Source organism: Anolis sagrei, chromosome X, assembly GCF_037176765.1.
Source record: "Anolis sagrei isolate rAnoSag1 chromosome X, rAnoSag1.mat, whole genome shotgun sequence".
NCBI lineage: Eukaryota > Metazoa > Chordata > Lepidosauria > Squamata > Dactyloidae > Anolis > Anolis sagrei.
The window spans coordinates 16,086,234-16,111,902 of record NC_090034.1 but is presented as its reverse complement, the minus strand read 5'-3'; the positions used below and the strand labels follow the sequence as shown (position 1 = coordinate 16,111,902).

At 43.3% G+C, this 25,669-nt stretch overlaps 1 protein-coding gene across 1 annotated transcript in view; it reads left to right on the top strand.

The window, feature by feature from the left end:
- The window catches only part of LOC137097864 (DNA-directed RNA polymerase III subunit RPC5-like), a 48,287-nt gene extending 24,500 nt beyond the window's left edge, over positions 1-23,787 (top strand). The window contains exons 13-21 of the mRNA XM_067473080.1: positions 43-163; positions 1,861-1,942; positions 3,905-3,964; positions 5,440-5,597; positions 6,661-6,725; positions 10,912-11,393; positions 16,263-16,340; positions 17,784-17,909; positions 23,345-23,787. Coding sequence (XP_067329181.1) covers positions 43-163; positions 1,861-1,942; positions 3,905-3,964; positions 5,440-5,597; positions 6,661-6,725; positions 10,912-11,393; positions 16,263-16,340; positions 17,784-17,909; positions 23,345-23,410 — 1,238 coding nt within the window. The 3' untranslated portion in view covers positions 23,411-23,787. The remainder of the gene's footprint in view (positions 1-42; positions 164-1,860; positions 1,943-3,904; positions 3,965-5,439; positions 5,598-6,660; positions 6,726-10,911; positions 11,394-16,262; positions 16,341-17,783; positions 17,910-23,344) is intronic.
- The last annotated feature ends 1,882 nt before the right edge of the window (positions 23,788-25,669 follow it).

Genomic DNA, 25,669 nt, shown 5'->3' with positions numbered 1-25,669 from the left:
GGAATCCCTGAAGCATTCTGTTTTGTGTGTTTTCACCTTCAGTGAAAGTCATTGCATTTGCAAACCTGATGAGCCTCTTGGCTTCTGGGACGGATCCCACAGCAGCCTTGCGTTGCATCCAGCAGGTGGCGCTGTTGGTGCAAGGAAACTGGGTGGTGAAAAGGTAAAGCGCCCTTTTGTTCTGTGTCTCTTTACAAAATAGACTCTATTGTTCTTCTTTTGCTTTTTGGGGGGCTGCAGAGTCAAATGGGGTGCCAAATTATTAACATGTGTTGGAGAGCTTCCAGCAGGCCATGTATCTATTGCATATTTACAAATGTGATCTACTTTGTTCTTTATAACTGTGCTACTTTGGAATTGAATTAGAAGTAGTTGCACAAAAATGAAGTATTTCCTCTACTTGGGGTTACCAGGGGTCCCTTACTGCAAGGGATGTTCCTTATTTGTGAGTTAAGAAGCTTGACTCTTATGTAGACTGAACAAGATGCCCAAATTCCCTTTTTTCTGGAGAGATTGGGGAGTAAATAAAACAGGCATGAGAAAACTTCGGTCCTCCAGGTGTTTTGGACTTCAACTCCCACAATTCCTGACAGCCTACCGGCTGTTTGACTGACTTTACAGTACTGGTAAATTCTCATCTATCTAAGTTTCTCATCTGGTTTTAAAATGTTCTAATTTCTTTAAAAAATAATTAAAATATTGAAAAAAAGTTCTGATTTCTCTGTCACATTTCCCCTTTCCTCCTTCGTTCAGTTTGCTAGAAACTGAGTTCAAATGCAAAAGTAGTTTGCACTCAAATAGCTAACTAGGAGGGAGATGGGACTTACTATTACCGGTAAATTTATTTATTTACCGTATTTATAGCCCACCTTTCTTTACCCCGGGGGGAACTCAAGGCAGCTTCCAAATGGTACCTACACAGTGCCTCAAAACATACAAAAATCACCTAAATAAAATTACAATATAATAAACATGATTAAAATACATTCAAGGTTAAAATACGCCATCCAGAGTCCAAGGTCTAAAGCCATTCCATGATCTCTTGCCCATAATTCCACATTAAGATTACTGCACTGCCCTATTTTTCAAAAGCATGGTCCCAGAGCCAGGTTTTGACTCTCCTTCTGAAGGCTGATAAAGAGGGGACTGATCTGATGTCGCTAGGAATGGAGTTCCACAACCGAGGGGCTACCACTAAGAAGGCCCTGTCTCTCATCCCCACCAGCCACACTTGCGAGGAAATACATTTTGTGGCTTTTTTGAAGGCTTTCTTAAACCCAGTCCATACATTCCAGAGCTTCTGTGCATAAAATAGCAGGTTTTAGATGTTTTTCTGATATGGCTTAAGACACAATTGAAATTTTGGAAGGTATGAGCATTCAAAAAAAAAGCTTTCCAAGCTTTGAGTAGTAGGTGCAGTATTTAGATTTTGAAACAATATAAAATAATGTATTAAAAAAGGTCCTTTTGAGTTTTTCTCCCCCTCTTGAGTGCATTTTGTATGTATCCCTGCCAGGCCTGACATGACCAGTTTTAATGTACTATTTGCTTTGTGAAATCCCTTAAAGTGTAATAGATCAATAATAATCTTTATTTATACCCCGCCACAATCTCCCCAATGGGGACTCGGGGCGGCTTACGTGAGGCCAAGCCTGGACAACATATTACAGCAAAATAAAACCAAAACATAAGCAACAGCATCAAAATTACATTAAAAAGGGAGCTTTGAGTTCTCTTTTGAGATATTTGAGCAGTTTCTAATCCAGGCTGAATGAGAAGGTGCCACCGGGCAGGTGCCTGGAGCCATTGTATTAATAACACAAGGAGCTGCAACTCACAAGGCTTTGTCTTCACAAACAGCGATGTCCTCTACCCAAAGGACACCTCCAGCCCACACAGCGGAGTCCCAGCAGAAGTTCTTTGCCGCGGAAGAGATTTTGTGGTGAGTATGAAAGACATCTATTATCTTGACTCTCCCTTGGGCTGTAGTTCATTGAAAGGACATATACTTTGCAGGAGCAAGCCTCGGCTTCTCCACGTGGGGCTGGCAAGAAAAATAACACCACAAATTCAGGAATGTCTTGACAGTCACTATCGGTATAGATCAGACCTGTGCAAACTTGGGCCCTCCGGGTGTTTTGGACTCCAACTCCCACAATTCCTAACAGCCTCAGGCCCCTTCCTTTTCCCCCTCAGCCGCTTAAGCGGCTGAGGGGGAAAAGGAAGGGGCCTGAGGCTGTTAGGAATTGTGGGAGTTGGAGTCCAAAACACCCGGAGGGCCCAAGTTTGCCCATACCTGGTATAAATATACCTTACTTAACTGATAGTGAAACATTCCTTCAGTTTCTTCCTTGTTCTCTGTCTAGGTGAGATTTTTATGTGCACCTCTGTAAGTTTCAACTACCTCCAGAATCCTATATTGTTGTGGATAAACAATAAAACTGAGGGCTGCGAGAGGAGATAAACTTGCCTTTTCAACTAACCCCAGTATATTAAATAGGCATAGACTTATTTAAATGGAAAGCATAAGAAAACTGGAGAGCCCCTGCTGGTGCAGCGGGTTAAACCACTGAGCTGATGAACTTGCTGATTGAAAGGTCAGCAGTTCGAATCCAGGGAGCGGGGTGAGCTCCTACTGTTAGCCCCAGCTTCTGCCAACTTAGCAGTTCGAAAACATGCAAATGTGAGTAGATCAAGGGAATGGTAAGGTAATGGTGCTTCATGCAGTCATGCTGGCCACATGACCTTGGAGGTGTCTACGGACAACGCCTGCTCTTCGTCTTAGAAATGGAGATGAACATTATTATTATTATTATTATTTGCTTTATTTCTATACCGCATTTTTCAGCCCTTAACAGGCAACTCAATGCGGTTTACATGGTACAATTATCAAACAGTGTCAGTGCAATTAAAACATAACAATGCAACAAACAGGATCAACAGCATCAATCCACAACAGTTAACAATCAACAAGACAGAACAGCAAAACAGACATAACATAACGCCTCAGTTGAAATCAGATCCGTTCTCATAATCCTTGTGCCATTCCTATGTTCCATTTACCGTCTTCCTATGATTGGTTGCACTGCTTAACCAAACGCTTGTTCATAAAGCCAGGTCTTAACCATTCTCCGAAACGTCAGCAGCGAAGGTGCCTGTCTGATGTCTGCCGGTAGGGCATTCCATAGCCGAGGGGCCACCACTGAGAAGGCCCTGTCTCTCGTCCCCGCCAAGCGCTCCTGTGACGCAGGCAGGATCGAGAGCAGGGCCTCCCCAGACGATCTTAATGTTCTGGTCGGTTCATAGGTGGAGATGCGTTCGGAGAGGTAAGCAGGGCCAGAACCGTTTAGGGCTTTATAGGCTAAAGCCAGCACCTTGAATTGTGCCCGGTAGCGGATTGGCAGCCAGTGGAGCTGGTTCAGCAGAGGAGTGGTATGCTCCCTGAGTGCCGCTCCCGTTAGCAACCTGGCCGCCGAGCGCTGGACCATCTGAAGCTTCCAACATTGCTCCCCAGAGTTGGACACAACTAGACATAATGTCAAAGGGGAAACCTTTACCTTTACTAAGAAAATGGGCTCAGTGAAAGAAATAGTCAACCCTGGATGCATACTAGTTTCAGACTTGAAGTGATCTATGGGAGATACCAAATATGTTTGCTTACTTATTACAAGTCTTATGTGATCTGATTGTTTCATGTCATATAGAGAAAGGGTCTCTAGTCTAGTTATAGACATAAATTCCCTGACAGCTGCTTCTTCCCACTCATGATGGTGAGTGGAGACTAATTGAGGGCCAAAATATTGGAAGAGAGAAAGATTTTCCACATCCTTGCCCTAAAATAAGCCAAGTAAACGTGTCAAAGTTTTATGTGTGTGTGTATATAATTTAAACTATCTCTTCTCAGATGTGGAAGTTCACACAAGACCGCTGGGTTGTACGGAAAGAAGTTGCAACGGTTACAAAAGTACGTTTCTTTTACAGTGAATTGAATGGGGTTCAGGCTTGATGTTCTACTCAAACTCCTGTCTCCAGACCCAATCTTCAAAATATTCCAAATACGACAAAATCTTGTGGTTCACCCAAATGGGAAGTTTCAGGAAAGATGTCAGATGAAGTCTATGTCTAGGTATTCTGTGTAGAGCACCCCATTCTGATTTGGATTCATTTAAACCAGTGGTTCTCAACCTGTGGGTCCCCAAATGCTTTGACCTTCAACTCCCAGAAATCTTAACAGCTGGTGAACCCGCCGGGATTTCTGGGAGTTGTAGGCCAAAACACCTGGACACCCAAAGGTTGAGAACCACTGATTTAAACAAAAAAAAAAAAAGCTCTAGTTCTTGTAGGAGTTCACACCTCAGAAGATCTGGTTGAGACTTCCATTGATCTACAAAGTGGGAGTAGGCTTTTCCCCAGTTCAGGTTTCCATTTCTGATATTTGAGAGCTCACTTGGATGCTGTGAAGGGTTGCTGATCACATAAGGCTCTTGGTTATTATTCCAATCAACCAATGAAATATACTTTACATCAGTATATAGTCAGTCTCTTGAGTTACAAAATCCAACTTATGAATGACTCATAGTTAAGAATAGGGCTGAGACAACAGAAAGTGAGGGAAATCTATGCAGTCCTGAAAATTATCATGGGGATATATATCTATTTGGCTGGAGTTACACTTAAAAATGTACCTGCTCTTACTTATATACAAATTCAAGTTAAACCTACAGAAGCTATCTTGTTTGTAACATGGGGACTGCTTGTATAAACATAAATACTGTTGAGCGAGTAGCCTTATTAACAAAAGACCCTCCCCATAAATGTATAGCAGAGTAACTTATTAGCAGCAACGTGACCCAGCATCAGTAGCCCAAAGTGATCAAAAGTACAAAAACACATAGACCAATGTTATCTCTTCATTAGGAGGCTTTTCTTTGTAGTAAAATAATATGGTTGCACTAGTTACAAGAACTAGGTTTCCAAAACACATGTTAAGTTCTTTATACTTCCTTCTTTGCTTCCACGCTGGGCTTCTTTCTCATGCAGATAAACAGCTTCACTCCCACAGAGCTTCCTCTCACACCAATCTTACTCAGGATCTTCACACAGTAGCTTTACACATGAGGTCTTCAACCTGAGGCTTCTTTTGCCGAAGCTTCTCACAACAGACCTTGTCACGCTCAACCTACTCGTAGACTTTAAGGCCTGCCTCACGGAGAAGCCTTCTCACAGACTGAGGTGTTCTCTCACTGAGGCAATCTCTCATACAGAGAGGTTTCTCTCACACTGAGAGTCCTCTCAGACTGAGGCATTGCTAAGCAACAGGCACACCTGCTTATATTGAGTCACTGCATCCATTTAACCTTTTCACCGCTTGACTCACATTTTTGTAACCAAAATTAGTTAATTTTTAATATTTCTGACAAATACTTGCTTTTTTTCTAGCTTGGCCCAGAGGATGTGAAGGACTTCTTGGAGCACATGTCTTTCCTGAGGATAAACAGAGGCTGGGAATTCAAGCTCCAGTACGACGAGGATTTTGTCAGGAAGCATCCGGACGTGGTCCAAAGGCAGCAGATGCTCTGGATGGGGATCCAGGCCAAGTAAATGGTTTGATTTACCTTTCCCAGGGAACAGGGTGAGGAGGGGGGTGCTGTGGAGAGCGAGCAACGTGAAGCTTGGCAGTGGCCCTAAATTGGCAGATTGATTTGAAGAGCCATTGGTTTGGCCAAACAGAGCGCATCAAAGTGCTACTCAAATGTCTGTGGGTTCATGTAGACGGGTATTTTCCATGAGTTCTGGGGACATTTTCTCCAGCCTTGGAACTCTGTTGGAGCCCCACCAGTCCTTTATAATAAAACTGGAGGTGACCAGAATATTAATCATGGTTGAGGTTCAGTCTTTAAATGGATTTTTGACTAAAATAAACAGGGAAGGATGGTTTTTGGTGGAGGTCTCTGCCACTTAGATACAGTTCTCCCATTTGAGGGACGGAAGTCCCATCTTCCCCCATTTGGGAGCATTTATTTTCTCTTCTGGAGTCTTCACCAATGAATGAAAAATCAGCTACGTGATTTCTATCCCTAGTAGGTTGGGCTTTAGCACAGCAGGTTAACCACCAATGGCAGTAAATCTTGCCAACCAAAAGGTTACCAGTTCGAAGCCTGGGTCAGGGTGAGCTCCTGGCCTTTAGCCCAGCTTCTGCCTACCTAGCAGTTTCGAAAACAGCAGTGTGAATAGATAAATAGGTACCGCTTAAGTGGGGAGGTACTTAAGGCACCCATAAGAAAATGTCAAGAAAATTATGGCAATTCAATCAGTGAGGAAGTTTCTGAACAAAGCTCTTCGGCAGGGAAAGTGGGTATAATTTTAAGGATGAGTGGTTTATATTTTCCAGAGTATCATTATGGTGTTTTGAATTAGATCAATTAACTGATAAGGATGTGTGTGTGTTTGTGTAGTGTTGTGTAGTGATCTGAGTGCTGGGTTATGACTCTGGAGACCAGGGTTTAAATGGGCAGCTTTGGCCAAGTCCTACCCTCTGAATTTCAGAAACGCAAAAGCGCCTCTGAACAAATCTGTTCAAGAAAACCTTGTGATAGGTTCACTTTAGGATAATAATGAATTGGAAACAACAAGTAACATACATTTCTGTCTTTTCTTCAGGTTAGAGAAGGTGTATAACCTGGCAAAAGAACACATGGCGCCAAAGAAACAGGCTTCTCAGGCTGGTAAAGGAATCTCAATCTTTTCTTTAAGGCTTTATTGCAGCTTTGCATTACATTTACATGGACTTTTATTTCTATATTTTAGTACAAGACTCTTGTTTACAGGGATCCCTCATGCCACAGTTTCTCTGATCAAACAGCAGAGGAAATGATGGTCTAAGAAAGGAGTAGTGTTATTTTATTTTTATTTTTTTGGTGTCAGGAGCGACTTGAGAAACTGCAAGTCGCTTCTGGTGTGAGAGAATTGGCCGTCTGCAAGGACGTTGCCCAGGGTATAGCCTGATTTAATGTTTTACCATCCTTGTGGGAGGCTTCTCTCATGTCCCCACATGGGGAGCTGGAGCTGACAGAGGGAGCTCATCCACGCTCTCCCCTGATTTGAACGTGCGACCTGTCAGTCTCCAGTCCTGCTGGCGCAAGGGTTTAACCCATTGGGCCACTGGGGGCTCCTGTAGTGTGAAATGGGATTCCAATAGAGATGGAGACTGAAATAACACACAGTTCATTGAACCAAAGTAGTTCAAATCAAATCAATCAAATCAAATCATTTATTTCGGTCATAGACCAGCACAGGAAATAGAAATCACATTTCCAAAGTAGTTGTATCTGAGCTAGGAGGCATGTAAATCTTTATGTGCAGGAAGGAAACCAAAATTTGTTCCCCAACCGATTAGTTTGTGAAAGGGTTCTTCACACACATTTGGTGATTTTTCATATTTCTAGTACTTGTGAAAATTTCATGACATTGTTTTTGTGCAAAAAAAAATATGTAAAGCACTATATTGTGTGCAATACTTTTTTTTGCACAAAATTATTATTATTATTTTGTTCCCAAATGTTGGGACTGGAAAAACTAGTTTTTTTCAACTAGATGTCTCAGCACATTGGCACACCCTTCCTGGGAGGCGAGAGGAAAATTCATGAATATTTTTTCATGAAGTGAACCAAGCTCGTTTAAAATAACAGTCATATCAGCTCTTTAAACTGGTTTAGCCACCAGTCTTTTGCCCCAAAGACTCTTCCAGAAGAGGGAACAGGTGAGGTCTCCAAAGACATTCTTCTTTCATCATGAAGCTTGAAGGAGAGATTTGGGAAGTAGAAAAAAACAAGAGTGAGTCTGAGACAGTTGAGTAAAGAATTCACATTAAGTGAACATAGCAATCTCAAATTCAGCATTTGGCTTCTTTCCAGACTCTGGAAACGATAAGAGGAATTAGCCCACAGAGAGCATGAATGGACCTTGCTTCCCCCCCTCCCCTTCCCTTTGCCCTTCCTGCTTTTCTTCCCATCCAAAATCTGCTTGGAAGGATTACTAGCTGGGCAGTCTGAAAGGCGATTAGCAGTCTAAGTGGCAGCCCTGATTTCAAGGAGTCTGCGTTGCACATATGTGCTGGGCATTTATGCATCGAGGGCTTTGTTCTTCAGCTCCCTTGGGATTGTGCCTTGACATTCTTCTGTCTTTGGAAGTCGTCAGGTAAAACCAACAGGATCCGGACCTTGGTAGTTGCTTTTTCAAAGGCTTTTGTTATAGACTTAAAAACCCTTTCCAAGGAAATTAGTTAACATACACCGTCACCACTTTTTTTGCAGGGATGGTTCCAGTTTTCTTAATTCCATTACTTTCTCTTTCTGGAGGGGAGCAAGCAAAGGTTTTGTAGAATTCATACATTGCATACTGGTGGCACTATGCCAATAAGTCATGATTAAGGTTGCTTTGAGTTTTCAAGGCTGTATGGCCATGTTCCAGAAGCATTTTCTCCTGTCATTTCAGCCACATCTATGGCAGGCATCTTCAGAGGTTGTGAGGTCTGTTGGAAACTAGGCAGATTAGGTTTATATACCTGTAGAATAATGCCCAGAGTGGGTTCTAGAGGCATTCTCTCCTCTGACGTTTCACCTGCATCCATGGCAAGCATCCTCAGAGGTGGTGAGGTTACCTCTGAGGATGCTTGCCATAGATGCAGGTGAAACATCAGGAGAGAATGCCTCTAGAACATGGCCGTATAGCCCGAAAAAACCTACAACAACCCAGTGATTCCGGCCATGAAAACAACAAAACTCTTGTCTGTTAGAGGCAAGTGTTAATTTTGCAATTGGCCACCTTGATTAACATTGAATGGCACTGCAGCTTCTAAGCCTGGCTGCTTCCTGCCTAGGGGAATCATTTGTTAGGATGTGTTAGCTGGCCCTGATTGTTTCCTATCTTGAATTCCCCAGGCTTTGAATCTACAGTGCCATTCAGTGCTAATCAAGCTGGCCAATTGCAACATTCACACTTGCTTCAAGCAGACTTTTTTTCTCCCACTTTGGACCTTATTCTACAGGTATATAAACCTCTCTTGCCTATTTTCTAACATACCTCACAACTTCTGAGGATGCCTGCCATAGATTTGGGAGAAATGTCAGGGGAGAATGCTTCTGGAACATGGACAGACAGCCCGGAAAACTCACAGCAAGCCAGGGATTCCGGCCATGAAAGCCTTTGACAACACAGTGATTAAGGTGGTGGTAATTGGGGACACAATGGCAGAATGCTTGAAAAAAGCCACCCAAAATTTCTCTAAAATTTCCTTTTAATAGTAGATTAAAAATAACGAAATATTGCTACATCCTTCCCTCCTCTTAAAATCCCAGTCACACTATTTTTTTTGGATGCAACTTGGTTTTTTTCCCATTTAATAAACAATGGAAGTCATTATGGATAACCAAGGTTACTTATAATGCATTCATGCAAGTTGTGGCTGAGAAGGCAGCTAGATGAGAATCTTTGCTACACTCCTAGGGTTTTTTGTAGAGGCCCTTAATTATTGGATGATGCACTGGTTATGGAAAGTGAGGCAAATTGTAGCTCATCGGAACATGCAAATGACCCCTCCCTTGCACTTGGGCTACTAAATGAAAACCATTTAAGTAAATGAGACAGTTGCTTGCATTGCCCTTTTTCCCACCCCACCCAAAGTGTCTGAGATCCTAGATTAGTACTGGCTTTCTTGAAGAGCACACGGTTCTATTACATAAATTGAGTAGTGGATGGCCATCAGTTCATGCTTTTTCGCTACTAGTCATGCAGGCAATGTACAGCCTCCATTATCAGAGTCAATATTCCTCTCAATTATCCGTTGCTGCAGAATTAGAGGGCTCTTTTGGATTCAGACCTTGTTTGTTTCCCAAACTGGATTTAAACTGCCATTTAATGCAGTTTGTGCCAGTCAGCTTTCGTACAATATTATTTATAGAACCCACTGTTTGCTTGATATTCAAGCAGTGCTTCTTATAAGTCAGAGCATGGTCCAGAGTAACGCCCAGGTATTTTGGAGTGCTGCAATACTCCAGTGGGATTCCTTCTCTGGTAATCCTCAGAGCTCGAGATGCTTGTCTGTTCTTGAGATGAAAAGCACATGTCTGCATATTAGATGGATTAGGAATCAGTTGGTTTTCTCTGTAATTGGCAGTAAGAGCACCTAAAACTTCTGAGAGCTTCTGTTCAACCATTTTAAAGTACCCTGCTTGAGCAGTGATACCACGATCATCAGCATAGATGAAACTTTTCAATGCAATTAATCTGTATTCTAAAACTGCATTATATGACAGTGTAGCTCCAGACCTAGAGCTGCTATGATCAAACCACCATTATGAGTTATGGTACACTTGAGTAAACTAATTTAATTCAGCTTAACATGTCAGGTTCTTTGCCCATATTCATCCATACCTGTGGCACAGCTGGCTGGGAGTCAGCTGCATTAAGATCACTACTGACCAAAAGATCATAAATTCAAAGCCAGCCCGGGTCGGAGTGAGCTTCCAACCAATTTGTGTAGCTTACTGTCAACCTTTGCAGCCCAGAAGACAGTTGCATCTGTCAAGTAGGAAATTTAGGTACTGCTTATGCGGGGAGGCTAATTTACAATGCCATAAACATCTCCAGCAAGCATGCAAAGAATGAGGAAGTACTTCATTAGTGTCACAAATGGACGATGAAGCGATAGCTCCCCTGGTGGCCAGAATACCCTCATGAAAAGCTGGAATGTTAAATAGCCTCTGTGTGTCTGTCTATATATGTTGTGTGTCTACTGCATTGAATGTTTGCCATGTATATGTACATTGTAATCCGCACTGAGTCCCCTGCGGGGTGAGGAGGGCGGAATATAAATACTGTAAATAAATAAATAAATTCTTTTTTTATGTGTAGCTGCTCCGTTGCTGGTTTCCGGAGAACAGAGGGTCAACCTGGCCATCGCAAAAGTCAAGCAGAGCTATGGGCAACTGGAGCAAGACTTTCGGAAGCGGAAGGCCGAGAGCCAAGCCTTCTGCCCGATGGACGTTCTTGGGGTCCACATAAAGGAGGAGCCCCTGAGCGACGAGGAGCCAATGGATACATCGGTCTGTGATGGCCTGAATAACGGACTGGCCAACGGTATCCATTTGGAAGAGAACTCGGTGGACTCCTTAAACGGCCACTTGCCAGTCCAGGAGAGGGTCACCCAGGAACTGAGAGCCTTTTTGGTGGCAACGTTTAGGAGACAGTATGTCCTAACACTGAACGAGCTGAAGCGCTTGTTTAATCTCCACGTGGCTAGCCTTCCTCCTGGGAACCTCTTGTTTAGCGGCATTTCAGACAAAACGTTGCAGGACATGGTGTTGGACCTGGGCTGCAAGCAAATCATGGTGCCTGTAAGTGCTCTTATTTTGCTACTAATTATTATGTGTTGCAATGGTGTATGCCAGTTTCCCTTGTGCCTGTTTCTGTCCTCTTCTGGGCAGTGTGGATTTGGGGTTCTTTCCCTCCATCATACAGACTCCTGTGCCCCCTAAATACATTATTTATGTGCCTCGTGCACTGGATTGGAGAAGGGCCCGGCTATATCACCATTACCAGGCACAACATGGTGCCAGCAGCTATACAGAACAACAGCTGTAATGTGTATTTGTGGGCCTAGTCTTTCAGACTCCTGTTGGTTTCGCTGCTCTGAGGTCATGAAGAGGCAGGTAGTCTCCTCCACTTCTTAAATTGTTGGTCCTAATCCCAAATGGGGGTCCTTTAGCTCAATGTTGGGGTTGTGATTTTTTTCTAAACGCCACCTAGTGGCTGTTTTGGACATGTACACAACTTTGTGTTGTCATGTTAATAATGGACTCTGCAGAAGATGCTTCAGCTGTACTTCATACAAACAAAAAAGAGCCTGTATTGTCGAAGGCTTTCATGACTGGAATCACTGGGTTGTTGTAGTTTTTTTCGGGCTATATAGCCATGTACTAGAAGCATTCTCTCCTGACGGTTTGCCTGCATCTATGGCAAGCATCCTTTGGGGATGCTTGCCATAGATGCAGGCAAAACGTCAGGAGAGAATGCTTCTATCACATGGGCATATAGCCCGAAAAACCTACAACAACCCTGAAAATGAGCTTGTTTAACCCTAACTTTGACTCGAGTATAAGCCGAGGGGGACTTTTTCCAGCCTTAAAAAAGGGCTGAAAACTCATCTTATACTCGAGAATATACGGTATATATAATACATATATATGTTATATGCCATATATACATATATGTTATATGCCGTATATACATGTATGTTATATACATATATGTTATATGCCATATATATTGTATAAAACCCTTTTAAGGGGTTGGTGTAAGCTCCGTTTGCTAGTTAAACTGAATTACCATGTCGTGAAAGGAGGCATGTCTCAAAAGTGTGTCACCAACATGAAAAGCTTGGAAAGCTCTGATACAAGCCTTTTGGCATCTTGAATTCCATGAGTCATTTAGCCTCACTTTACATGCAGACTATGGATTCAACCATCCACGGCTTGAACATATTGAATGAGGAGAAGGGAATCCAAAAAGCAAAACTTGATTTTGCTATTTTGTTCAAGAGGCACCAACTTCCTTTGCCGTTGTTTATAATGGTAATTAGTTATCTGTCGGGAGTCCAGAACATACCAAAGCTTTACTGTACTTTATGGATTAAGCTTAATACAAGTGGAAAAAAAGTTTCCAGCGTGCGCTAAATTTTGCCTGGTTTCTACCTTTCCACTTCTGTCTTCCTGTCGCAAAATAAAGAGATTCCAAAGCCATTTTGTTTGATCAGAAGCAAAGCCGCATCCAAGGCATAATTCAAGGAGTTTGCTTGAATTGAACGAATATTGTCTTGCCATAAAAAAGGTAACTGAGCTAGCAATGTCTGTTTGTAATAATAATGTTTGAAAATTACTCGTCTAGCCAGACATGAATAAGCTGAGCATGACTTAGAAGCAGCATTGTGTCAGAAAGGAATGACTGTTTCATCAGCCCTGATGGGTTTGTCGCTACTCTCAGGTGTATTTTAAGATGGGAAAACGTTTATATCGTTCCCCATAAATCCCCATAAATTATTGCCTTTGGTCCTAGATGCTGGGTTCAAAGAGTTCCTTTGCGGACTATAGCTTTCAAAATTGTGCCATGCTGACAAGGGAATTCTGGAGGTTACAATCCAGATTTATTTATTATTTAGTTATATTAGTAGCAAATCAAGGGTACGGTTGTAATGCATTAAAAAAACCCCACAAAGTTTGAAAACTTGCCATTATATTAAATGTACTTTGACCAGAAGCTGACCACCTGGAGTGCCTCTGTCGTTGCTATAAGGAGGTCCTCCATTGTGCATGTGGCAGGGCTCAGGCTGCATTGTAATAGGTGGTCTGGGGTTTGCTCTTCTCCACAACCACATGTCGTGGACTCCACTTTGTAGCCCCATTTCTTAAGGTTGGCTCTGCATCTTGTGATGCCAGAATGCAGTTTGTTTAACACCTTCCAAATCGCCCCGTCTTCTGTGTGCCCAGGGAGGAGTCTCTCATTTAGCCACTGATTGAGGTTCTGGGTTTGAGCCTGCCACTTTTGGACTCTCGCTTGCTGAGGTGTTCCAGCAAGTGTCTCTGTAGATCCTAGAAAACTATTTCTTGAATCCAGATAAATAGCTTTCTTCCTCTCTCTCCGGATCTAAAATGAAAATATGCACACCAGCAAAAATCCTGGGTGAGGCAGATTTTCTGTCTCTCCTGTTTTTCTGCTTGAAAGTGAAAAGACAGGTTTTAATCAGAGTTTCCTTTTAAGGCAGACCTTTTGAGAAGCTGAACCATTGATTTCTGCATCTTTCCTGTGGTTCAAAAAATAGACCATGGCGAGCAGAAGGCCTTTCTCTATTTTAAACTATAATCAAAGACCATCGGCTTCCTCCTTAGAATCGGCCATGCTGTGCTAAAGCAGTATTTCTTTGCCCATTCCTTAGTTTCTCTTCTTGTCTGACAAGGGAAGATTTTGTTGTGTTTTCTTGTAAAATAGGTAATAAACTTTAAGCGCTGTGAGTAGGAGGACCTTACATTCAGACATCACCCTGAGCCAGTGTTGATATTTTGGAGGCATAATTTGCTGTGATGCCCATGAAAAATCATCATGCATAATTGCTCTGTAAACCTAGAGAGAGAGAGAGAGAGAGAGAGAGAAAGGTTTTGTTTTTAATCGCTGTTGTGGCTTACCATAAAGGTTTCGACTAAATGTCTGTGTTTACAAGATGGAGCTTCTCTTCCATAGTCACTGACGTCACAGAAAAGGGAATGTTGAGATGATGGAATATGGAAAACAACCAAAGCAGTCTGAACCGGTGTCTGTCTACCGACTGCTCAAGCATAAGAGAAAAACATGATTTCTGCTATTCATTTATTACTTTTGATTTGATTTTATACCCCATATATGTGGACAGCTAGGGTTCATCCCATTTCCTCCCATCAAAATCCCTGGACGCTGTCCCAAGCTAACTCTAAGGGCATCTAAAGTTCCCCTTCTGCTCAAAGGCACAAAACATAACTTCTCTATTGTGTCTAAACTAGGCTATCAAGGTGGTTCAGATACAACTCTGGACCATTACAATGTCCAAACTACAGGCATCAAGTAATTCGTTTGTTAAGCAGCCAATCAAGCCGTAAAATTACGGACAGGGCTGTGGTGCAGCTAGTTAGTAGCCAGTTGCATTAAATCACTACTAAGAGGTCATGAGTTCGAAGCCCGGTCAGATTAAGCTCCTAACCATTAATAGTCTAGCTTGCTGTCAACCTATGCAGCCCGAAAGACAGTTGCATCTGTCAAGCAGGATATTTAGGTACCACTTTATGTGGAGAGGCTAATTTAACTAATTTATGACACCATAAAACCTTCCAGCAGCGTGCAGAAAAATGAGGAAGTACTCCATCAAAGGATGCGGTGTCACAAGTGGGTGGTGAAGTGGCAGCTCCCCCTGTGGCCGGAACCAAATGCTGGAATGTTAAATTGCCTCTGTGTCTGTCTGTCTATGTTGTATGTCTAAATGGCATTGAATGTTTGCCATGTATATGTACATTGTAATCTGCCCTGAGTCCCCTGCAGGGTGAGAAGGGCAGGATATAAATATTGTAAATAAATAAATAAATAATCCTATACGCCAGAAAATACAGTACTCACATTTACATGTTTTCAAACTGCTAGGTTGGCAGAAGCTGGGGTTAAACCGCCCCGAGTCACCCTCAGGCTGAGAAGGGCGGTATAGAAATATAGTAAATAAATAAATAAAAATAACAGCAGGAGCTCATTTTGCTCCCGGATTCAAACCGACAACCCTTCGGTCAGCAAGTTCAGCAGCTCAGTGGTTTAACCCACTGCGCCACTGGGTGAAAATAGTATTTTTAAAAAATTAGTAGGGAAGGTTTCCAGTATTAGATTTCTCCTAGTTTGTGAATGAGAATGACAGCAGAAACAAGATTATCAGGCCAAGAAATTGGAACGCTGAAGCTATGATTGAGTTCAAAACCTGTTTTTTTCCCTGCGCACCTGTTTGGTGTAATGTTTGAGCTGAACTAGAAAGGGTATGACATGAACTCGTGCTGTGTCTAAAATCTGATTGTCCACATGGGACATGTAAGCAGAGTAAAATTGTCTTGGATCTGAATGGGTCGTGGTTAATGTGGATCCCATTGCTGTTGTGATCATATTGTTTTGTGTGTTGTATAAGGCTTTTATAGCCAGAATCACTGGGTAACTCTGAGTTTTCCGGGCTGTCTGGCCATAATCCAGAAGCATTCTCTCCTGATGTTTCGCCCACATCTATGGCAAGCATCCTCAGTGGTAGTGAGGCCTATTGGAAACTAGACAAGTGAGGTTTATATATCTGTTGAATAATGTCCAGGGTGGGAGAAAGAATTTTGTCTGCTTGAGGCAAGTGTGAATGTTGAAATTGGCCACCTTGATTAGCATTTAATGGCCTTGCAGCTTCAAAGTCTGGCTTGATGCTGCCTGGATCCCCCTAGGAAGGGGGGCTAATACCTCCTAACAAAGGATCTCCCCAAGATCCTTTGTGTTCTATCACAATATTGTTTTTCTCTGCCTTTGGTTCACGCTGAGAATCTAAAAACTTACGTTCTCCCTTCTGCATGCAATGGACCAATGCAAAATCTTAATTGAATTAGCCTTTTTCCTGTTCTGTATTTTTTAATGCCCTAAAGCCAATAATCCTAACGGGCACAACCTGTTCTTAGTTTCCTCCCCAGACGGCTGCATTACCGGATGAACAAAAGGTCTTTGCACTATGGGAAGTCGGTGACATGTTTGACCAGGTAAGCTCTGGCGGACTCTGTGCATTGGAATGACCCCTCCAGCAAACTTAGCTATTTATTGAATTTAGATCCCACCTTTCTCCCCAGATGGGATTCGAGGTGGCATTTTTTGCATTGTTTGTCAGAGTCAAGGGGATCCAGCTCACTAGATAGCCAGAGCCTGGAGAATTGAGTCTTTTCGGTCAGTGTTGGGAAATGGAGCAATGGGTTAAACCCTTGTGAAGCAGGACTGTTGACCGAAAGGTCGGCGGTTTGAATTCGGGGAGTAGGGTGAGCTCCTGTCTGTCAGCTCCAGCTTCTCATATGAGAGAAGCTTTTTGATGTAAGAGTGGAATGTGCCTGTCCATTTCTAGATTTATCCACAATTTCATCAAGAATATTAAGCCCAGATATTAAGAGGATGCTTACCTTTGCATATGTATTTTATTTTTATGCTAGCTTAGGTACCTGGTGATGCTTGGGTTAGGGATTTTGTCATTTGTAACACTATGTATTTGAGAAAGTCACGGTTTTTGAGTTTTATGAATGGTTCCATTAAGAACATGCATAAGGATGTGGGTGGTCTACCACTTGCATCATATATTGTCGAATGCTTTCATGGCCGGAATCACTGGGTTGTTGTAGGGTTTTTGGGGCTATATGGCCATGGTCTAGAGGCATTCTCTCCTGACTTTTCGCCTGCATCTATGGCAAGCATCCTCAGAGGTAGTGAGGTCACTACCTCATTACCTCTGAGGATGCTTGCCATAGATGCGGGCAAAACGTCAGGAGAGGATGCCTCTAGACCATGGCCATATAGCCCGAAAAAACCTACAACAACCCAACTCACATCATGCCAGGCTAATCCCCCCAAAACCCCTCCAGTACTTAAATTTGGTCATGTTGGGTATGTGTGCCATGTTTGGTCAAGATCCATTGTTGGTGGGAGTCTCTGGTCTCTGTGTGTAGGGTGAACTATAACTCCCAAAATGGTGCTCCATACAATCATGCCGACCACATGACCGTGGAGGTGTCTACGGACAACGCCAGCTCTTTGGCTTAGAAATGGAGATGAGCACGAACTCCCAGAGTCGGACATGACTGGACTTAATGTTGGGGAAAACCTTTACCTATAGTTTATTTTATATTATGGCATTGAATGTTGGCCATATATATGTTGTGCTCCACCCTGAGTCCCCTCCAAGATGAGAAGGACGGAATATTCATGTTTTAAATAAATACAGGGTTAGTCAAAATGCATAGGCCAATAAGCCATTCAATTGAATGGCTTATTGGCCTATGCATTTTGACTAACCCTGTATAGTTCATTAGTGGCATCTTAGTTTAATCCCAGAGCTGCATGCTTGATCCTAATACTGATTTTCTCATGTGCCTCTGACTGTCCATTTTTTAAACCTATTAACTTGAAGTTTCTTCTTTTCTCGCTCTTTCTTGGTCTCAAAGCACAGGCAAATTTTGCTTGATATTTTTTCCAAAAACTACAGAGTGCGTAGAAATGTCATCCAGAATCGGCTTGCGCAGGAATATGGAGACGGCATCGATAAGCAAGAGGTGGATAAAATCTTGAAGGTAACAACCGGCAAGCTTGTGGATAAAACCTGAATTGCCCACCGCCTCCTGAAGCAGAGCTTGTGTTATTTAGCTGGTTTTCTTGTAGAATTGCTCATAGGATTAAAAGAATCAGGTTCTTTTTTACCCATATTACTAGCATATATATCTGGTGTTGCCCAAGTATGCCTTTTCTTTGTGGCTCTTTGTTGCTTCCCTCATATATCTTATTTATTTACTTACTTTACTTTACTTTACTTGTATACCGCTCTTCTCAGCCATCAGGTGACTCAGAGTGGTTAACGACCTTCTCCTTCTATGGGCCCTTCCATACAACCCTATATGCCAGATAATCAAGGCAGAAAATCCCGCAATATCTGCTTTGAACTGGGTTATCTGAGTCCACACTTGATATTTTCGAGCTGCTAGCTTGGCAGAAGCTGGAGTTAAACCGCCCTGAGTCACCCTCGGGCTGAGAAGGGCGGTATACAAATATAGTAAATAAATAAATAAAAATAACAGCGGGAGCTCATTTTTGCTCACCGGATTCACAGCCCTATATGCCAGAATATCAAGGCAGAAAATCCCACAATATCTGCTTTGAACTGGGTTATCTGAGTCCACACTTGATATTCTGGGATATAGGGCTGTGTAGAAGGGCCCTGTGTTTTCTTTTTTTACCTTTTTCCTTGCTTTCCCTCATATACCTTCCCTCTTCTTTCTTTCTTTCTTTCTTTCTTTCTTTCTTTCTTTCTTTCTTTCTTTCTTTCTTTCTGTGTACCTGTCCTTTCTTCCCTTCCTTCCTTTTCCTTATTTCTCCTTCCCTCCCCTAATATATTTTTTTCTTTCCTTTCTTTTCCTTCTTTCCTTCTCTCCTTTTTCTTTCTCCTCATACCTTCTATTTCTCTTTTCTTTCTTTCCCTATAGCCTCCCTTTCCCCTCATACACACATCACGTAGCAACAACCAAACTGCTTTGCTCCCTTTCTTTCCCAGTCGTGTGACAGAGGGCCACTTCACCTAGCAACAGCTAATCCATTCCTTAGTGCTGATCATTGACTGTACGTGTGTGTGTGTGTGTACACACACACACACACACACACACATATATATATATAGAATCAAAGAGTTGGAAGAGACCTCATGGGCCATCCAGTCCAACCCCCTGCCAAGAAGCAGGAATATTGTATTCAAATCACCCCTGACAGATGGCCATCCAGCCTCTGTTTAAAAGCTTCCAAAGAAGGAGCCTCCACCACACTCCGGGGCAGAGAGTTCCACAGCTGAACGGCTCTCACAGTCAGTGCTGATCCTCATGTTCAGATGGAATCTCCTTTCTTGTAGTTTGAAGCCAATGTTTCATGTCCTAGTTTCCAGGGCAGCAGAAAACAAGCTTGCTCCCTCCTCCCTGTGGCTTCCTCTCACATATTTATACATGGCTATCATATCTCCTCTCAGCCTTCTCTTCTTCAGGCTAAACATGCCCAGCTCCTTAAGCCGCTCCTCATAGGGCTTGTTCTCCAGACCCTTGATCATTTTAGTCGCCCTCCTCTGGATACATTATATATACACATACACACACACATACTTTTCCTCAACTTTGTGTCCTGAAAGACTGTTGTTGTTTTTAAGTTCAAAGTCTCATCATTTTAAGTTAGATAGTGAAGCGTACATGGGCCGGGTTTGGTCCAAATCTATCAAGCTGCGATACAAACCAACCAACAAACATAAATACATTGACTTACACATATATGTATAGATAAGAGTTGCAACTCTTAGCATGTGACCCTGCTTTCTATTTGTAGCATGGATTAGGTGGAAGATAGGCAAAGAAGGTATCCTCCAGGGAAGAGTAGGAGATGCAACATAACGTAGCTGGAAGTCACTTGATATCAGTGATTCCCAACCTGTGGTCTGTGGACCACCAGTGGTCCACAAGAACTAAAATATGGTCCACTGCCTCACCACTACTACATGGTTGCAATGTGAGCAACTGGTCTCGCGAAACCCTCTTATAGTGTTGAGTCTTATTAAATATGGTTTTCTGTGGGCGAGCAGATGGCGATTACTGGATGGTATATGTTCTGTATCAGAAGCTAGAGCTGATGTGGTCTATCCAGTGCAGTTTTCTGAATCAACACCCCCCAAATAACCAAACTGAATCTAAAGTTGACCAAAAAATGATTCGTAACCTTTTTGGTACTAATGTTGAAGAGCGATCCCTCATCAAAAAAAAAGGTTGGGAACCTACTGCTTTATATGGAGTCTTTTCATGGCTCTACATTGCTCTCTCCATGCCTCAGGCCTCATTCCCATCCACTCCTTAAAGATCTCTGGGATTGAACCTGTCATCAACTGCATGCAAAGTGTGCAATCGCACTCCAAGCATTCATCCCTGTGAATATTTAATTCACATGAAACAATCCACTGCTCTGTATGCAAGACATGGTCATCACTGCTGACACGTTTGCGAACATTCAGTTATAAATTAGGTGATATTGACTGTAGTGCACTCAGCCCGATTATTAGAGTTATTGTCAAAGGGCTGCTGCCCATCTCCTTAATTGCGGTCGCACTTTCCCCTGCTGTATCAATATTTGGAGCCTTTTAATTAGAATCACCTTTCAAAAGCATTCATTTATCCTGCAGCAGCAGCAGCAGCCCTGGGGCCAGCTGGCAGGTGTTATTTCAAGCCTTCTCTGAAATCCCTAGGAGACCTTTGAAGGTCATTTTTCCTTCGGCTGATCCTCCTTCCTCTGTATGTAAAAGATATCCTTTTGTAAATAAATAAATAAATGGCCCTGGAATGAACAGATGAAGCGATATTGAAGACCAGGTGCCTGGCATCATCATCAATTTATTTATTATCTTCTCATGGCTCCAAGGCAGGTTCAACACAGTCAAAACACACACGTACAATAAATTACATATATTTAAACATAATCTTCAGAGTACATGTGCGCACCCTTTGTCTTGCAAAAACATCAACATGACTACAGTTACCTGGTTAATGGCTCCAGTTAGCCAATCCTTTTTTGCTTATAATCACACTGCAAACCAGGTCTCGGTCTAAATGTTGTGTTTGGGGTATTGCCCAAGGAGACGGTGCCAAACGATTCCTATTGGAAATGCTACCAAGGCACCATATGTTCTCAGAAGACTGCTATTATTGCCCAGATAGCATCAGCAGTCGCCTGCAAGCCCCAACGAGTTCCCTTTCTCCCTCATCATGTTACCTCGGTGGTTCTTGCTTCTTAAACAATAAGCAAGGTACACGGTGTCCTGCAGTTTATAGAGATGTCTGCATAAGGTATATTAAACTGTTAGAAGGGTCTGTGCCAGGTATGGGCAAACCCAGGCACAGAGGCTGGATGAGGCCCCTTGGGCTCTTTTCTCAGTCCCTCTTTTTTCTCACCATCCTATCCTTCCTTCCTTCCTTCTCTCTCTCTCTCTTTCCTTCCTCCTTCCCTCCCTTCCCTTCGTCTTTCCTTCCCTCTTTTCTCCTTCCCTCTCTTTCTTTCCCTCCCTTTTGTCTTTCCTCCCTCCATTTCCTTCTCTCTTTCCTTCCTCCTTCCTTTATTCTTTATCTCCCACTTTCTCTCTTCCTTCTTCCCTTCCAACTCTTTTGTCCTTCCTTCCCTCTTTCCTCCTCTCTCTCTCCTTCCTTCCCTTTTGTCTTCCCTCCCTCCTTCCCTCCATTTCCTTCCATCCTTCTCTTCCTCCCTTCTCTCTTTCCTTCCTCATTACCTCCCTCCCTCCCTTCCCTCCCTCTTTTTCCCTCCCTTTCCTTCCATTATTTCCTCAGTCCTTCCCTCTCTCTTTCTCCTTTCCTTCATTAGCTTTTCTCTTTCCTCCCTCCCTCTATTTCCTTCCACCTTTCTCTTCCTCCCTCCCTCCCTTCTCTCTTTCCTTCCTCCTTCTCTGCCTCCCTTATCTCCTTCTTTCTCCCTTCCTTCCCTTCCACCCTTTTATCCTTCCTTCCCCCTTTCCTCCTTCCCTCTCTCTCCTTCTTTCCTTCCTTCCCTTTTGTCTTTTCTCCCTCCCTCTTTTTCCCTTCCTTCCCCTCCATCCTTCCTTCCTTCTTTCCTCAGTCCTTCCCTCTCTCTCTTTCTCCTTCTTTCCTTCATTCCCTTTTGTCTTTTCTCCATCCCTCTATTTCCTTCCACCTTTCTCTTCCTCCCTCCCTCCCTCCTCTCTTTCCTCCCTCCTTCTCTGCCTCCCTTATCTCCTTCTTTCTCCCTTCCTTCCCTTCCACCCTTTTATCCTTTCTTCCCTCCTTCCTCCTCTCTCTTTCCTCTTCTTCCCTTCCTTCCCTTTTGTCTTTTCTCCCTCCCTCTATTCCCTTCCACCCTTCTCTTCCTCCCTTCCTTCTTTCTTTCCTTCCTCCCTTCCTTATCTCCCTCTTTCTCCCTTTCTTCCCTTCCACCCTTTTGTCCTTCCTTCCCCCCCCCCTCTTTTTCTTTCCTCCCTCCCTCCTCCCTCCATTCCCTGCCACCATTCTCTTTCTCCCTTTCTTCTTTCCTTCTCTTTTTCCCTCCTCCTTTCCTCCTGGGGGATATTTAGCTGGGAGAAGAGACAGGTGGGAGAGAACATGAGAACCATGTTTCAAGATTTCAAAGGGTGTCCCATTGAGGAGGAGGGGGGAAACAGACTTTCTGCTGCTCTAGAGACCAGGGCGCAAGGAAGCCATGGGTTCAAATGGCAGGGAGAGAGATTGGACTGAAAATATTAGGAAGAACTTCCTGAGCAGAAGAGCTGTCCAAGAGTGGCATAGGCTGCCTTGGAGTGTGGTGGAGTCTCTTTCTCTGGAGGCTTTTCCACAGAGGCCGTCTATCAGGAGTGCCTTTATTGTGCATTCTTGCATGGCAGGGGGTTGGACTGGATGTCCCTTGGGGGTCTCTTCCAGCTCTAGGATTATATATAACAAGTAGGCAATACAGGGTCTAATATGGATACACTTTTTCCTCTCCCTTCCACCATCTTATCCTGATCAAGGCCAATCCTTCCTTCACTTTCTGCCTCCAAAAAAGAAGAGGAAGGGCAGGGAGGGGGCTTGGGGAGAACCCCCTCCTGACCCACCCACCCAGCTCCGGCCCGCCATACAGCCCCCAAGTTAGAAAGTTTGCCCATGCCTGATCTATGCACATTGAATCCATTTTACGAAATCTTTAATCAGAGCTAAAAGGGAGTCTCGTGCACCGTCCGGTTCAAATTTGGTCCAGTGAATGAAAATACATCCTGCATATCAGATATTTACGGTACATTACGATTCATAACAGTAGCAAAATTAGAGTTATGAAGTAGCAATGAAAATAATGTTATGGTTGGGGGTCACCGCAAGGGGTTGTGGCATTGAGAAGGTTGAGAACCACTGCTTTAGAAGCATGCCATTAGGACTAGAATGTTTATACTGGGAGTCTATAAGAATGCTTCTAACCAGCTTTGCCCTTCTTCCAGGACTGCTGTGTCAGCCATGGAGGCATGTGGTACCTGAAAGGGACAGTGCAACAGCCAGCGTCTTGACAAAGGGGACTGTGCTTGTCGTCACATCAGGTTAACTCCCAAGACTAGAGAGAGACAAGAGTGACGCAGGCAAGAAAGCCACTTCGAGGCCCTGCTTCCCCTTTGTATGGGGCAGAACTGGTTTCGCGATGGATGGAAGAAGCGATGGACCCAGTGGTATCTGCATGGCATCTGAAATGCCAGCCTGGAACGGGAAGAAGGAACTGCGGACCTTCGTGGCCTGTTCGAAGTGTTTGGGATTCCTAATGTATTTTGCTTCTCGTTCTGATAATAACAGCAATGACAGAAACTTACACTGACCCACATGTTAACAGGAGATCATGATCTAACATTTTATTTTGTAACTAATGCCAATAAATTGCAAGTTTACACTTCCATATCCAGATTTTGGGGGGTGTGGGAAAATATTCTAGCTTTGCTCCTCCTTGGGAATACGTTCGTCTTACTTAGGGAGAAGGGCATTATTAATTTTTCCATAATTTCATTTTTAATATGAAAATCAGATGCAGAGACATCAATACACCTGAAGGATTTTAAGGTTTTCTGGGGAGGTTTTGTTGCATAATCACCTGTCAACAGATATATACTTTCCCATCCGGGACTATGTGCAACTTGCCATCCCACTTGATAAATACTAATGCTGTCGAAGTAACCAGCCCTGAAAACAGAATGAAATGTGTCTAGATAATCCATTTTAAGCTAAACCCCTGAATTTGAGAAACAACCACATGCAGAAGTACTTTGCCCAAGAAAGAGATATTGGAGACTGGCCCATAATGCTTGGGTACCCGACATAACCCCGAAAAACTCCATCTGTACTTAAAAGTTTGTTATGTTGGGGAAGTTTGCTCTACATGCATCATCGGTGGGGTTCAGTGTGCTCTCTGACTGTAGAGTAAACTACAACTCCCACTATGGTGAGTCAGTCCCCTCAAACCCCTCCAGTAGGTTGAGTTAGTCACGGGGGTTCTGTGGACCAAGTTTGGTCCAGGTCCATCATCGGTGGAGGTCACAGTTTCTCTGGTTGTGAGTGAACTACAACTCCCAGAAAGGAAGGTCAGAGTCCTGTCCCCCCCAAGTAATCAGGTTTCAGCATATCAGGTATGTGTGCCTAGTTTGGTTCAGATCCATCAGTGTTTGTGTTCACAATGCTCTCTGAATGTAGGTGAACTACAACTCCTATAAATCTCTCCAAAGGCTTCCAGTATGTTTTGTTGGTCATGTGGGTTCTGTGTGCCAAGTTAATTCCAGGTCCATCGTTGGAGTTCAGAGTGCTCTTAGAGTCCAGATGAACTATACATCTCAGTACCTACAACTCCTATAAATCGTAAAATCTCCCCAAACCTCTCCAGTATGTTCAGTTGCTGATCAATTCCTCTGTTTGTTTGTGCCATAGAAAAGAATAGGAAAGGGTTAAGGGAGGGCATGGTCAAGCTAATTCCACACCAATGGAGAGAGTAAGAAACACTGGGATGTTGATGGGGGAGGAAACACATAAAATCTGGATGAAATTGTCCCCATATGAAAACCTTCCCTTGGGTGGTGTTTGTGGAGGACATTGACGGGGCTCTTGGACGTGTTCATGGTGCTGACTATAACCTGCAATGTCATTGGAGGGAGGGCCATTGGTGTCTCCTGCGTAGTGGGAGCTATAGCTGTTTGTGGAGGTGGGAGCCTGTCTGTGTAAGTAAACGCCCCGGCCACACACACACACATGCATATTTTCACTTTTATTATGTGTATAGAGTGTGGGATCCAGATACATTTTTGTTTCAGAAGAGGCCTTACAACCATGTCTTTCGGGCATATTGGGACCCTGCCTTGTAAAGTGGCATTACACAAGATTTTCCCCTTGTCCTTCAAAGAATATCTCCCCTCCCTTTGCTGCCATATTTCTACTGCGTTTTGACTATATAAGCAGTATTTCGACGAGTTAAATCCTCGTCCACTCGCTTCACAACTTGGTAGAATTCTTGCATTGTATAGGTTTAGCACTTGATGTGGGTGCAAAGAACAGCTGTGTTATGAAGGGGGCTGTATTGTGTTATGTGCTACCTCTGCTGAGATGATCAGTTTACAGCAGGCATGGACAAACATAGGCTCTCCAGGTGTTTTGGACTTCAAATCCCACAATTCCTAACAGCCTCAGGCCCCTTCCTTTCCTCCTCAGCCGCTTAAGCTGCTAGGAATTGTGGGAGTTGAAGTCCAAAACACATGGAGGGCCCAAGCTTGCCCAGACCTGATTTAAGGAATCCTGTC